Source organism: Coptis chinensis, chromosome 5, assembly GCF_015680905.1.
Source record: "Coptis chinensis isolate HL-2020 chromosome 5, ASM1568090v1, whole genome shotgun sequence".
NCBI classification, from domain to species: domain Eukaryota; kingdom Viridiplantae; phylum Streptophyta; class Magnoliopsida; order Ranunculales; family Ranunculaceae; genus Coptis; species Coptis chinensis.
The window spans coordinates 92,851,205-92,867,667 of NC_141460.1; the positions used below are offsets into that span (position 1 = coordinate 92,851,205).

General features: G+C 36.5%; 1 protein-coding gene across 1 annotated transcript; it reads left to right on the forward strand.

Moving 5' to 3' along the window:
- Positions 1-506: 506 nt before the first annotated feature.
- On the forward strand, positions 507-2,572 carry LOC147500159 (PR5-like receptor kinase). The gene is made up of 4 exons (XM_086561860.1): positions 507-904; positions 1,004-1,091; positions 1,165-1,244; positions 1,383-2,572. The coding sequence occupies exons 1-4, from the start codon at positions 728-730 to the stop codon at positions 2,430-2,432; spliced, it is 1,395 nt and encodes a 464-aa protein (XP_086417986.1). The 5' UTR covers positions 507-727; the 3' UTR covers positions 2,433-2,572.
- Positions 2,573-16,463: the final 13,891 nt, after the last annotated feature.

Below are 16,463 nucleotides of genomic sequence, written 5' to 3' on the forward strand. Positions count from 1 at the left end.
CAAACTTTGAATAAAAATTGAATTTTAATCAAGTATCATTTGCGAATTAGTGACACTTTGCAGTTTAACTGCAAGATGAACACATCACATTATTAAATACAATCCCAACCTAACTTCATATTACTACTAAACAAAGAGCTATACAGAGGTTAGTGGGAGCGAGTACAATGGTGCCCCATGATCTAATATACCTTTTAATAAAAACAGGGGCAATGTAAATATTAAAACACAGTCGACGTAAACTAAAGAAAAACAAACCTTTAACAAATGTAAACAACATTAAAGATCAAGAACAATAGAATGAAAACTTACAAATTTGATCTAGAGCACAAATCGATCGAGCGATATTGATGGACACGATGGGCTGTTTTTTATGGAGACGAAGCTGGTTTTTTATGGAACGGTATTTGCCGGTTACATGATTTATGGATATTTTGGTGGGCAGATCCCGGCCCAACACAATATGGGGTCTGGCAGTAACAGGACTCATGAAAAACACATGTAGCCGGTTAAAAACAGGAGTAAATACAATTGAAAGAGGAGAGAGAATTGGAGAGAGAACACAGAGAAGTATTGTTTTTGGCCAATCAACCAATGAAAACTGACTTCGTTGTTTTTGGCCGTCCAGTTCCATGTGTGATAGTCGTCCCCAAAATCAAAAGAGGACTTGCAAAAGGAGTAAAAGACCACAAGAAGAAACTAAAATTTGGTTCATTAATTAGCAAAAATGGGTGAAGATAATCAAGAAGAACAGAGATTGAAAAAAATAGCAGCAACATCTTACGATTACGACAACGATCCAAGATGGGCAGTTTACTGGTCCAATATTCTCATTCCACCTCATCTTTCTTCTCGTTCAGATGTGATTCATCACTTCAAACACAAATTCTACCATCGTTACATCGTGAGTCCAAAATTCTCTGTTTTCTTTAATTTTCCGTCTTGCCATGTGTTATTGGGTAGATAGTTTTCTCTTGTCATTTTATGTAGTCTTTCTGAGCAGGATCCTGGTCTTGTGGTTGACCCAATGTCTTCAACTGGTTCTCAATCGTCTTCATCTGCAACTGGACCAACACGAACACGCAGCTCAGGTAGGATTATGTTTACTATTTTTTTACTCTCAAGTCAATAATGAGATGAATTTACTAACTTGTCCTCGTGTAGGGTCAAGTGCTATAACAACAGCACCTACTTCTCTACGCTGGGATGCTTGGGTAAATGTGAATAGTTCTGATGATACTGCAGTAAGTGCTTAGCACCTATGGACTGTTTGATATTTTTTTCCTTCATTTTCTTTTATTTTTTCATTCCAGTGTTTGGTGATGTCATTTAAAGATAGCAATGAAATGTTCTACTTATACAATGTTGCGTATTTCTTGCAGGCTTCAAGAGGTTCTGATGAGGCCAAGGAGAAATCTTCAGAGAAAAAAACCAATGGCAGCTCAAGTTCAGTTGAAATGTCCTTGGGTGAACTGGAAAGAAAGAAAATGAAGCGATATTCATCTGGGGAGCTTACAAGCATTACAGAAAATTTCACTAATGAAATAGGTTCTGGTGCATATGGTGATGTTTTTAAAGGTACATTGCCGAATGGTCTGCAAGTAGCCGTGAAGAAACTAAAAAACACTGCGGTGAATGTCATGGAATCCACATTCATGGCTGAAATGAGAACAATGAGTAGTACTTTGCATCGCAACTTAGTTAGGCTCTATGGGTACTGCTTTGAGGACAATATGAAAGCACTTGTCTACGAGTACTTGGAGAATGGATCTTTGGATAAGGTTTTATATGATAATCACCTTAATTTACAGTGGGAGAATTTGTATGAAATTGCCATAGGGACAGCAAAGGGCCTTTCTTATTTGCATGAGAGTTGCGATGATGAAATAGTTCACTATGACGTAAAGCCTGGAAATGTGCTCCTTGACTCAAAACTTTCTCCTAAGGTTGCAGATTTTGGATTGTCTAAGATTTCTCAAATGGATTCGAGTCATATATCCATGATCGAGTTTAGGGGGACCCGTAGATTTGCTGCCCCAGAAATGTGGATGCAAATGCCAGTAACTCCTAAAAGTGATGTATACAGTTTTGGAATGATGTTGTTTGAAATTCTGCGGAGAGGGAGTAACCTTGATGGCCAAGAATGGTTTCCTGGACATGTTTGGGAAAAGTTCAAGAATGGACAACTTGATGATATTATAGAGTATTGTGGCATCGAGGAGAAAAATAAAGTAAAAGCAAAAATATTATCTACGACTGCTTTGTGGTGTACTCAGTACAGGCCCTATGAGAGGCCGACGATGGGCGTTGTGGTGCAAGTACTAAAGGGGAACATACAACTTAAGTCACCTCCTGATCCGTTGTATCCATATACTGTATCTTCAGGCACAAGGAGCTTGGGAGGTGGTTCCACAGAAATTAGGTCGATTTAAATATACAAGCCCTAGCTATATGACATTTTTTATAGTGAAGAGTAGTGTTGGATCCTCAAGTAGGCTGTTTGTCTATGGACTCTGTACTGTATTTTAGTTTGCGTTGAGCACATCACAGACAATAAAACTTTATTCCTATTGCTCTCAGGCTTTCAGAAATTAGTGTTGAAGTAAAATATTTGCAAGAATCCGTACATCTCAGTAAAACTATCTGCATATTTTATCTGTGCAGGAGCTCTTCTGTTATCGGCCTGTTTTTGACGAGTTCTTGAGGGGAAAACCAGTAGAACAAAACGGGTATTGAATTCCACAAAACAAGGAAGTGGTCAAGCAAGAACCGAAGCCCGAAGTCCCTTTGTTTTTTTATATTTTATGTGGAAATTCTGATTACCCAACGAAAAGCTTCTTTGGTAAAGTACTAAAATTGTGTAAATTGTCTAACGTGTAAAGGGTCCGGTCTCCGGGACACGGCAAAGGGGAAAACCTTAATACCCAAGAGTATCTTTAGGAGAGAAACCAAGAAAACACAAAATATTTGAACCAAACAAAATACCAAACCTAAAAAACACTAACCAATTTTGGATAAACCGCGCCGCATAGCCCACGTAGCTTTTGCAAAACCGCACCACAGAAGCCCAATCCCACACAGTTTTCCAGAAACCGCGAATGTGTCGCACATCAACTTTCTTCTTTCTTCTCTTTTCAAATCTCTCGCGCGGTTTTCACAAAACCGCGTGATTGAAGCCCACACTCTAGCCCAAGTCCATGCGGTGTTCAAAAAACTGCGCGGTTTTTCCAAAACCGCGAGAGAGATTTGATACAGCACCAAAACAAACACCAAAATTTGGCCTATTTGGTGTTTGCTTTGATTTTTTTTGGTGTTTTCATCAATATGTGTCTCTCCTGAAGATGAAAAAACACTAAATTATTGAAAATTTGGTATTTGATGCTAGGATAGTGTCTCACCTAAAAATGCTCTAACATGTGTTAAACGAAAAGAGTCCTTCCATCTCTCTTATGTGCAAAGCAAACACTCTCATTTCTCTTTTTGGATTGTCATAAAGACACCACTTATTTTACAAATACCTACCCACACCCAAAACAAAACCAAATGGGCACCACTTGAAAAGTGAATAAGCACACTTACGATTTTTTTTTTAATTGTTTAGGTTTGATTAGATTGATTTTATCTTATGTTCACTTGAATTAGTGTGCCTTTTCAAATGTTGACAATATTCATAATTGTGATTTTAATTATCATTTATAAAATTAAACGAATGGGAATCTTAAATGCACGCTTGGATAATTTTATTAAAAGTTTTACTTTAATTTCAAGAGAAAATATTATTACTTTGATTGGTAAATTATTATGAGACTTATTTGTTTTTGTGTTGGGGTTCTTCCAAATTTTGATAAATTTTATAGTTCATTTAAAAAAAAAAAAAAATAAGTGGAAATTTTATTGATAACGATAACTAGTTTTATAAATAATTAAGACAAACGTGTAACAAGTTGCCGTCGCAAGTCTTTTCTGAATGACAAATCATATCATCCTAAATACAAACTCGTAACTAGTTATCATTACATTACTGTTCATAACTTTCTGCAATCTCTTAAAGAGCTCAACCGACTGTGCTATGAAACTGAACGGAATAAAACAATAATGATTTGCCCTACAAACTTCCTCATGTTTCTCAATCTTCCTACCGCTGCTCTATTAGCTGTTTCTCCTATCTCAAAGTCCTCATTCTCAAGCCCTATCAACAGAGGATGAAACCGCAGAAACTGCAGAAATTCAGCAACTACACAGCTCCAGAGAGGATGAAAGAATATGGCTATCAACGAAAAATGGACAATTCACTGTCTCAGCAGCACATGAAGATATAAGAACCAAGGCCCACAAGCCCGTATGGTGCAAATTCATATGGGGTGCACATGTCCTACCAAGAACGAAAGGAATAGCTTGGAAGCTGGCCCATGGTGCCACTAGAATAGATGAGCAACTGAAAAAAAAAAAAAAAAAAAAAATCCAGCTGGCCTCGAGATGTTGCATCTGTAGGAAACAGGAAGAAACATTGGATCATCTTCTATTCCAATGCGAGCTGACAAGGAGGGTTTGGCAGTATGCAGCTCATTGCTTTGATCTCAATCAGAGCATAAAATCACTAAACGACATCCAACAACAGGGTAAGCACTATAGCTCGCTAATTCTAGATATGTGAAAGGCATGTTCCCTAACAAGTCTAGTGAGTCTATGGAAGAATCGGAACAAGGTACTGTATGACAACAAGGTTTCCAACTTCAAAGAAATTTGTTTCTTGATTCGAAGGGCAACAATAAGGGTTTATCACAAGTCCTCGGGACACATGGAAAATTCAATGAGAGATCTGAAGATACTCCAAGCCTTCCAACTTCATAACAAACTTTGAAAATCTCCAAAAATCTTCGAATGTTATTGGAATCTTCTCCCGCCTGGAATTCTAAAGATGAATGCTGATGGAAGCTCCAGGGGTAACCCAGGTAACTTAGGGTGGGGTGTTGTTTATAGAGATCATAATGGGGCTTTCCTTGGGGCAGCAGCTAGTGGTTTGGGAACCACAACCAACTACATGGCTGAAACCTATGCGATTGTGGAAGGAGTCACAAAAGTTTTGGAAATGGGATGGAGACATATATGGGTGGAATTTGACTCTTCTACAGTAGTCCAAACTTTTCAAAAAGGTAACATGCACTGGACAGTAAGGGCACAATGGAAGATACTAAAATTGCAAGCAACATGGATTAATATCACCTCAATCTGGAGGGAAACTAATTCGAGAGCAGATAGTTGTGCCAGACATGGAGCAAGATTAACTAAATGACAAAGTGTATGGTGGCAGACTCGACCTCCATTCATGAGACATCTTGAGAACCACAACACTACGTACTTTAGATTTACTCATTAAGAACTATTGTATTGAGAAGGGTACACAAATGATTTACCCTTCTTAGTCTAGTCATTTCATAATGCTTTTATTTTTTTCTTCTTGTAACCTTTATTCTTTCAAGTTAATCAATTACCTTTTAGCAAAAAAAAAAAAAAACAAAGGGACTTCAGTTACATCAACACATGCATGTTTCTCCTCAGACCAACTGTAGTTAAAGACATCCGTAGGCCAAAATGTCAATCTACCCCTATTTGGATCAATGAGAAAATTGATGGGAGCCTCCTTCTTCACTTGTACCCCAACCCTCCAAAATTCATAACATAAAATGTCTGGGACATGATCATGTAGGTATTTGAAACATGAAAAATGTCTGCAATGTGCTGCATGGTCCCTTAGAGCAATGTGTAAGTCTGCTTTTGGATTGTGTATGTCATTTCTGTATGTCGACGATGCCAGCCCGATATATATATTGCTCTAAAGGCTGATTTTTGGTAGATATGATCTCCATATCATGGATAGTATCTTCACAAAAAATCAGCTCAATCGGATATGTCTAGTCTTGTCAAAAGAGTGTTAAAATTCTGGACAGTAAGATAAATTTCTAATTTGAACTCAACTTTTGGTAGGGTTAGACATGTTCAAAGGAGCTGATTTTTTGTAGAGATGATCTCCATGTTGTGGAGATCACATCTCCATAAAATCAGCTTTTAGTTCATTATGTAGGTAGGTAGTATTGCGTATGTCATTTTTGTATGTCGATGTAGCCATCATATATATATATATATATGTAAAGCATCCAGTATATATATCAAGTGGAAATTTTATTGATTACGAGTTCTACAAATAATTAGGACAAGTATGCAATAAACTGTGCCGCAACTTCTTTCTCTTGCAAAAACTAAGGATGAGTCGTACATCATAGACATATACTTATGGAATTTGTGGAATTATATGAAGGAAACATACATTGAATATAAAACAGTAAAAGTGAGTCCAACAAAAAATGAGAAATGGAAATACAAAATCAAAGTAATTGTTCGAAAGAGAAGGGTACTTATTTTAGTACAAAAAAGTTTGCACTTGAACCCTCATTGCATAAACTCAAACTTGCTCTTGCTTGACATTAGTTTATATATGCTACAATTCAAAATGAAAAGTTTGTTAAGTGATTAAAAAAAAAGGTAACAGACTAACACATAAGACATATAATTACAACCACACGATTTACAAATAGCAACCATATCAATCAAGTAATTGATTGGTAAAGCTATAACAATTTAAGATCTCCTTATTTATTTAATTTATAAACACCTCCCTCACTAAATTTAGAATAAGCCCCATTTTTATTAACAAGGTCCTTTTTTTATTAATAATTTAGAAACACCCCTCTAATGTCACTTAAATTAAATAATTACCCCCATTTCCCACATTGAAATTAAAACAAACCCTATTTTATTATTGATAATTTAAAAGAACCTCCCTAATATCACTTAAATAACATAATTATCTCCCATTTTATTTTTAAAAAATAAATAGATGAGTCTCTCCTATATAATTGCAACAATTACCATTTACAATTAGAATCCAAAGAAACTATGCTAACTATCGATCTCGAGGGATGGGTTTCAATACTTAAACAAACCGATGCATAACACAATTTGTACACTTGTTAATTACAAAAGGAGGGAAAGTATGAAGACACTCGAGTCTTCAAGCTTACGACTTGCAACTCTTGATCCCGAGAAAAGGCTACTTGATTAATCCATTCTCATTACAGGTTTTCTTGTTCATACTTGAGTAGTTGCGTTAGGAATCCCATCAAGTAAAATACTTAGTTCGACTTCTTCATTCATCTCCTTGACCTTATTAACTCCACCTATGAATCTTCCTTTTACAAACACCACAGGTACCTCTATTCTCCCTAACACCTCTCTCAATTCCTCTTTATATCCTGGGTACATCCAAAGGTGTCTCTCATACATCTCAATTTGATAAAATTGTAATATTAAACGGACTTCCTTCCATGCTTCAATGGTTTTCCTTATACCCCCCTAGTGAAGTTGTGTAAATAATAACAAATTTTCACCTCCAGGAGGACACAACTTTTGAAATGTTAGCAAAGATTCGGTTTCTCTCCTTCTGCTCAGATAGGTATCTGTCTTGGACTTCTCTTTCAACTCTTTTTCAAGTGATGGAATTTCTTGACTACGGCTGGCGTTTGTAGAAAAAGAAACCTTCCTAAGATGTTCTTTTCAGCTCTCTTCCTTTGCTCACACCTGAATTCATCATTGTTTGTATTTATAAGCAAATCACTGTGGTTGCTACTTCCTCTCTAATCAACTAGAGAGTTTGTAGAAACGGAAACCTTCATTAAATGTTCTTTAAGCTTGTTAGAATATATCAATATTAGAATAAGTCAGTATTAGAATATGTCCAATATGGATAGTCCCATGTTTCTATAAGTGTGAACATCTATATCTAGTAGTTTTATTATCATGTTTTAGTTTTAGTATAAGTATGTAACTTTGGGTAGAGCTCAGTCTCTCAACCTAATAACTCTTTAAACCCTAATCAATCTCTAGTCTTCTTTGGTCTTCTTCTTGGTGTCTCTAATAAATCAATGTCACAACTCTCCTAGCATCACCATTAATACAGAATTCAACATGGTATCAGAGCGAGGTTCAGTGGTATGCCAGGAGAGAAATCCCTCACCAAGAAACAAAATCAAGTTTATTTAAATTTTTTAGTATAGTATTCAAGTCAAGCCTCAAGAAGAAGAAGGATTTCTCACAAGAAGAAGTTCTTATATCTCAATTCGAGTTTCAATTTATTTCTTTGACGGGTTTACTGTTCATCGACACTGTTCACGAGTACTGTTCACCGGTACTATTCATGGGTACTCTTCACCGGCATTGTTCACGGGTACTGTTCATCGTCATGTTGAAGTAAGTTTTCAAGATTCCGCTAGTGTTTAAAGTTTGTTTGAAGAATGCTAGGAGAGAGATCTGAAGTTTCCCAGTATTGGTTTCTTAGTATTGTTGCGCTTCCGCAATCTACGTCTTCTGCAATCTCTCTGTCTTAGTATTGATAAGAGGGGCACAACCTCTCTGTATCCCGGAGTCTTTGAAGTGAGTATTGGACGAGGTGCGCACGCGTTCAGTCCGCACGCCAAAAGTTGTTTTCAGTATTGTTCATTTTGTATTCAGAGAAGGCTCTAGAATTGCCTGAGATGGGCACGGGGTGCGCTCTTGCTTGACTCGACTTCTAGGCAGTTGGGTGCGGGGCGCGCTCCAATATGCCTTGATGAAGGTGCGCCCGCGCTCTAGCTTCCACTCATCAGTTTTCGAGATTTTTGTAATATCAAGCCTTTGGAAGGTAGTTTGCACTCTCATCCAGGATTGGAGGGGTAGTATTGTTTGTATTCCATTATGGATGTTTGGGTTTCTAGCTTCCGTGCAGTTGGTATTGATGTCGTCTCCTGTCTCAGTTTCTAGAACATGATCAAGTTGTTTGTTTGAAGTATTATAGGGGCACATGACCTCTATCTCACGAAGAATTATTCTTTCCATTTTCCACTGTTCCAGAAGTTCGCCGTCATAAAAAGGCGCGGGACCCACCCTCTACCCTCTATCATGAGTATTATTTGATGCATGTTCTATTAGAATTTTTTTGTATTGGAGTATGAAGTATTGTTTTTTGAAGTGGGCATTAGTTGGTTGTATAAGTTGGTATTTGGTTTTCTCTGTTTCAAATTCAAGTTGGAATAGACAAGTCTTGTATATTCCACCTTGAGAGGGGGAATAAGGAGATATGAAGACATTTAGTAGTATATGAGGGAAGGAGAATATAGAGATGTATGAGAAAGAGTACTCATGTCTCCATATTCCAGAATGCCTTGACGAACTCTTCATGACAAGGCAATCCACTATTCAGTCTTCAGTATGACATCCCCACTGCGATCTTCAATATTCGTGTTAGCGATCAAGCCTAAACTGCAAGTATGTTTCAGGTAGCAGTCACGCCAAAACTGCACGTATGTTTTATGTTGCAGTCACGCCAAAACTGCACGTATGTTTCAGGTAGCAGTCAAGCCTCAACTGAACGTATGTTTCAGATAGCAGTCAAGCCTAAACTGCAGTCTTCAATATTTAGTGATATTGATAGTAGCAGCCAAGAAGCGCACATCAAATCAGTGTTATTGTTTGCAATTTAGATTATGAAAGCCATAACAACGAATGAAGTGAGTAGCAGCCAAGTAGCGCGCCATCAAACCAGTGTTATGGTTTCAGTTTGTGACTGTGGTACACCTTCAATATCCAGGTTAGGCCATTGCCTACACCAACAGTTTCACCTCCAGAATGTCTCAACAGCTGTTCGAGTTCTTCAACTAAAGATAGTTCTATGCGAAAGGGGGAGCAGTATTCTTATCATTTGTTTTTTTGTAATTCAATCTGTAATTTGCATAGTTTGCATAATTACAGCTTGAGGAGGAGTGTTAGAATATATCAATATTAGAATAAGTCAGTATTAGAATATGTCCAATATGGATAGTCCCATATTTTTATAAGTGTGAACATCCATATCTAGTAGTTTCTATTATCATGTTTTAGTTTTAATATAAGTATGTAACTCTGGGTAGAGCTCACTCTCTCAACCTAAGAACTCTTTAAACCCTAATCAATCTTTAGTCTTCTTCTTGGTGTCTCTAATATATCAATGTCACAACTCTTCTAGCATCACCACTAACACAGAATTCAACAAAGCTCTTCAGTGCTCATACCCGAATTACTATTGTTGTTACCTCCTTTCATATCAACTGGAGAGTTTGTAGAATCGGGAACCTTCATTATCTGTTCTTTCAACGCTTCAGTGCTCATACACGAAACATTATTGTTGCTACTTCCTTTCATATCAACTGGAGAGTTGTTTTTAGAAACGGAAACCTTCATAAAATGTTCTTTCAGCTCTTCAGTGTTCATACATGAATCACTACTGTTGCCACTTCCTTTTATATCAACTCGAGTGGGCAAAAGAGGTGGTCCTAAAGGATAGCTGAAAACATAGATAAATTCACAATTGCAATCTTCAGTTATGTGTTTTATTCAAATAATTCTAAAAAGATCTCAAATTTTAGAAAAATATGTTGTGCCTATCGGCCTGTGTTGTGTGTTTAATTGGAGTTAGAATACACCATAGACATTGGTACGAAGTATGAACAAAGAATAAATAAAAACAACATGGTCGAAAACTTGTTGAAAGATTAAGTCCAGGCCACGGTGCAAAAGGGCACTCAAGGTATTTCTACCCTCTGGAACTGATAAACTTTAGAATGAAAATTATTTATTTTCTTATGATTCTCTACTCATTACATGTATTTCTAGTATTCTTACAATTGCTAAGATAATGACAAGTGTCCTACTCTATTACAACTGTATAACTAATTCTGTTATGACAGCTGATTCTGTTGAGTCTGTTGAGCTGACAACTGATTCTGTTGAGATGACGTGGATGCTTGATTCACTGGATTACACCCCCTCAAGTTTGTGTTTGGTAAAACACACAACTTGCGTTGAAGAATAGAAAATCTGGCAAAGGAGAGACCATTTGTAAAAATGTTAGATGTTTGGTCTTGTGTGCATATATATTGAAGCTTGATGCAATTTGCTGTTACGAGCTCTCTGATATAATGAAAATCGACCTCAATATGCTTCGTTCTACTGTGAAAAATAGGATTAAAAGATAATGAAATAGCACTGACATTATCACAGAGTAAGAGAGGTGGTTTTGACAAGAATAAGTGAAAATCTTTCAGAAGGATGCAAAGCCAGTATAACTCAGCTGTTGTGTAGGCTAATGAACGACATTCTGATTCTGTAGATGACTTGGAAATGGTTGGTTGCTTTTTAGAACACCAACTAATAGGACTAGAGCCATAAAAGATAGAAAATCCACTTGTTGATCTTCTAGTATCAGGACAGCCAGCCCAGTCTGAGTCTGAGAATGCTATAATCTTTTGTTAACCAGATGCCATGTGTGATTGATCCTTTTAAGAATCGTAATTTTTTTTTAACAGCTTCCATATGAGTAGTTCTTGGTGTTTACATATGTTGACACACTTGATTCACTGCATAAGATAAGTCTGGCCTTGTCCATGTTAAATATTGCAAAGAACCAACAAGAGACATGTATAATGTATGTAGGATCAGAAATAATGTCACCAGAATGTGTATCCAATTTCACTGTACTAGAGCAAGGTGTAGATACAGGATTTGCATCCAACATATTTGCTTTTTTCAAAACATCTAAAGCATATTTGCTTTGTGACAGAAACATGCTTTGAGCTGATCTAAGTACTTCAATACCCAAGAAAAAATGAATATCACCAAGATCTTTCATAGCAAAGTGTTGATTTAACTGAAGAATGAAATCTTGGCAATATGAAGGTGAGCTTCCTGTAATTAGAATGTTGTCAACATAGACAAGAATATAGGTGATTGAGTCTGTTGCCGCTCTTATAAACAGGGAAGGATTTGCCTTGGCTGAAATAAAACCATACTTAACTAAGGCACCCATCAAATTTTCAAACCAGGACCTTGGTGCTTGTTTAAGACCATATAGGGACTTATGAAGTTTACACACATAGTCAGGTTTACTTGGATTAACAAAGCCAGGTGGTTGCTTCATGTACACAGTTTCTTTGAGATCACCATGAAGAAAAGCATTGGATACATCCAATTGCCTAACTCCCCAATTATTCTAGACTGCAATAGTAAGAATCAATCTGATGGTGGTTGACTTTGCAACAGGATTGAAAGTTTCTGAAAAATTAACTCCTGCTATTTGATGAAACCCCTTGGCAACCAGTCGAGCCTTAAACTTGTCTATAGTACCATCAGATTTCTCTTTCAGCCTGAACACCCACTTATTATCCACTAAATGTTGAGATGAATGAAATGGTACTAGTGTCCATGTATTGTTGTGGAGTAAAGCATTATATTCTGTTGCCATTGCTTGCCTCCAATTGATATCCTTTACATCTTGAGTATAGCATGTAGGAACTATAACTTGAGGATTAGACTGTGATATGTAAGCTCCAATAGGATGTTTAGATGTAGTGAAAACTTTCTTTTTGGAAATGCCCATTTTTTATCTTGTATTCATAGAATGCAACTGAGGAAGGTGAGCTTGTTTGGACCGAGTTGGTTTAGTTTGAACTTGGTGAGATGTATGTGAAAGTGTATGATCTGTTGAAATGAGAGGAGTTGGCAGAATTGGTGGTTGAGAAAGTGATGTGTCAGAAGGTGTTACATGTGCAGTGGTGACATCAGCAAAGGATATGATGAAGACATGTCAGAGTGTATGAAAGAAGGAACAAGAATTTTAGTAGCAGATGGAATAGAAGGAATTGATGTTGGCATTGAATTTCGAAAGAGTTTATGACTATTTAGTATCCCGAACTTTCGTTTTTTTTCCTAAATGGTACCCGAACTTTGTTTCTCGCCTATTCGTACCACGAAGTTTCAATTTGTTTCAATTTAGTATATCAGTTAATTTTCCATCCAATTCCCTCTAATTTCACTAACGGCGTTAGCACTATTCACATGAACAATGTTTTCACTATTAACCGAGGTACTAAATTGAAACAAATTGAAACTTCGTGGTACGAATAGGCGAGAAACAAAGTTCGGGTACCATTTAGAAAAAAAATTGAAAGTTCGTGGTACTAAATAGTCATTAACTCAATTTCGAAAAGGAAATGAATTTTCATTAAAAATGACATGTCTACTAATATATATTCTTCCAGTAGGGGGATCAAGACATTGGTAGCCTTTATGATGAGGGCTATAACCAATAAAAACACGCTCTTTGCTTCTAGCTTGAAGCTTGTTTGTTGTATAAGGCCTTAGCCATGGAAAGCATGAGCACCCATAAACTTTGAAGAAAGAGTAATTAGGAGTCTTTTTGGAAAGTTTTTAAAGTGGAGAGAGATATGATAAGGAAGGTGTAAGAGTCCTGTTAATAAGGTAAACACAAGTTTGAAAGACATGAACCCAAAATTTTGGTGGAATGTTGCTTTAAGCAATGAGAGTTCTTGCCATTTCAGTGATATGACGATGTTTTCTCTCTGCTAAGCCATTTTGTTGTGGTGTATGAGGGCATGAATATTGAGTGGAGATACCATGATGTTGAAGAAAAGTCTTGAATACTTTACTAATGTACCCACCCCCTCCATCAGATCGAAGAGTTTTGATATTATAATCAGTTAGATTCTCAACATTGGTTTTAAATAATTGAAACACAGTAAGAAGATCAAACTTTTTAAACAAAGGAAAGATCCAAGTGAATTTAGAGAAATCATCTATAAAAGAAACATAATACACATGCCCAAAAGTAGATGGTATGGAAGAAGGACCCATAGATTAGTATGTACCAACTCTAAAGGGTTAGTAACTTTATTCAAAGACATTTAAAAGGGAAGTCTTGCACTCTTTCCAACTTTACAAGAATTACAAAAATCAACACTAGTACATGATGGTAAAAGATGATAGTCAGTGACGATTTTCTTTAAAATGAACAAGGATGGATGTCCAGTTCTATGATGTCATAAAGTTGAAGATGCCTTTTCACCAGAGAAGGTAGTATGAAAAGCAGTAGATGATGACTAAAAAAGCTAAAGGAAGAGATGCTTGTGAAGTATGCTTGAACTGCATAGGATAGAGACCATTCCTATGTCTCCCTTGGAAAAGAATCTTTCCTGTTTTGTTGGCCTTTACATAAAAAGCAAAAGGAGTAAATGTGATTGAATAGTCATTGTCATTGGCGAAGTTATAAATAGAGAGTAAATTTTGTGAAATGGACAACACATGAAGTATATTTTTAAAAGAAACAGTGGAATGTGGTGTGTGCAATAAAGAGTTTCGTACATGAGATATAGACAGACCTTGTCCATCACCAACAATCACTTTGTCATGGCCATCATAATCATGTGAGATCATCAGATTTTGCAAATCAGGAGTAAGATGATTGTTGGCACCAGTATCAGCAAGCCAGCTAGAGTCATGCCCATACAAGTTTGAGTAACTAGAAGCATTAGGAGTAGAGACGTTACCCTGGTCATAGTAGTTACTCTGAGCATTCTGAGAAGAGAAATCAACATCTGAATAGTTGTTGTATGCCATTCTCCTAGCAACCATTGCTTGAAGTTTCACTGGTAGAATTCGACCTTGATAGGCATAATTCATGAGGTTGTAACAATCTACAACAGTGTGATTAGTTTTTCCACAACTCTGACAACTTTGCTTTAAGGTAGAACCAAGAGAGCTGCTTTCTTTAACTTGCTCACTAGAACCAGAATTCAAGCTTGAACCTCTCATTGGATTGAAACCATTAGAACCTCATCCAAAATTGTTATTCCTTCCACCATAAGAATGGTTATTTCCACGACCTCTGCTTCTATGATAACCTCTTCCTCGATTCATTTGATTGTAATTGGAGTAGAATGCTTGAGGAGCAGAATCAACCAAAGCTTGATGTCGTGATAGAATAGTGATTTCTTCACTGATAAGTAAACCATATAACTCATCAAAAGTCACTTCTTTAGTTCTCAACCGTATTGAAGTACCAAATGCATCATATTCAGGTGTAAGACCATTTAGAACATGCGTAACCAGATCACCATCAGTTTGTGAATTTCCAGCAGCCATTAAAGCATCGGAGAGTTGCTTAATTCTTTGTAGAAACTCAGACATGGTTGAATTACCCTTTTTGGTCACTTGAAGTTGACTTTTGAGCTGATGAATATGAGAACGCGTTGTCACAGTAAATCTTTTCTCTAACAGAATCCACAGTTTTCTTGCAGTTGAACAACCAATGACATACTGCAAGATTCCTTCAGAAGTAGTTGCGTTTAACCAGATTAATAAGGTTTGATCCAATTTTTGCCATTGAAGATACTCAGGATTGATAGTAGTTGTGTCAGTAAGAAATTGATTTGGAATTGATCTTGATCCATCAACAAAATGAAGAAGATTATTGCTTTTCAACACTGGCATGAAGAGAGATTTCCAAAGTAGAAAATTGTCTTCTGTAAGTTTAATTGAAATGAAATGATTTATGTTAATAGAAGTCATTGAAGGTGTTGTTGAATTCATTATTTTGGTTGAAGATTGAAAGATGAATAATGATTAATTTGATCAATTCAGATTAGAATTGAAAAGAGAAATGAGATAAACGAATAGAGAATAGAGAATAGAGTGAACAACTTGAATAATGAGAGTGATGAAGAAGGAAAACTTAGCTTGTTGAAGCTTTAGTAACATTTTAATGGAGTCTCAGAATCGCCTTTTTAGCTTTTTAGCTGATGGCTCTGATACCATGATAAACTTTAAAATGAAAATGATTTATTTTCTTATGATTCTCTACTCATTACATGTATTTATAGTATTCTTACAATTCCTACTCTACTACAATTGCATAACTAAGGGTGTGTTTGTTAAATTTTAACTCGTGGAAAGGAAAGGAAATAAAATGGGTGGTCCACTATGGAATGGAATGGAAAGGAAATAATTTTAAATGGTATGTGTTTGGTAAACTGGGGAAAGGAAAGTAAAAACTGGGGAAATGAATAATCATGTTTGTTTGCAAAAGCTATGGAAAGGAATAATTGTATTGTTGGGTCATTGGTATATTAGTACTAAGTCCCTAGCTATCTATTTCCTTTCCTTTCCTTTCCACAAAAATTTCAGGGGTTAGCTAAGGACACAAAACCTTTTCCATTTCCATGATTTTGTTTCCATATGGAAAAGCCCATTTCCTTTCCATAGGTAAACAAACGCCTTAAAAACTATGGAAAAGGTGGACCACTCTTATTTTCCTTTCTTTTCCATAGTGTTTCCATCATAACAAACACACCCTAATTCTGTTATGACAACTGATTCTATTAAGTCTGTTGAGCTGACGTGGATGCCTTCTGTTGAGCTGACAACTGATTTTGTTGAGTCCGTTGAGCTGACGTGGATGCTTGATTCACTGGATCAACTTAATAATGACTCTCTGGCAGAAGAACACGAAATATTGGCTTACTATCCGATCCCTTTATATAGAC

What these genes read in the sequence shown, in the direction of transcription:
- LOC147500159 (XM_086561860.1), top strand. Translation starts at nt 728, where the DNA reads ATGGGTGAAGATAATCAAGAAGAACAGAGATTGAAAAAAATAGCAGCA. An exon ending in AATTCTACCATCGTTACATC is followed by an intron (nt 905 to 1,003) that starts GTGAGTCCAAAA and finishes CTTTCTGAGCAG; the next exon opens with GATCCTGGTCTTGTGGTTGA. An exon ending in AACACGAACACGCAGCTCAG is followed by an intron (nt 1,092 to 1,164) that starts GTAGGATTATGT and finishes GTCCTCGTGTAG; the next exon opens with GGTCAAGTGCTATAACAACA.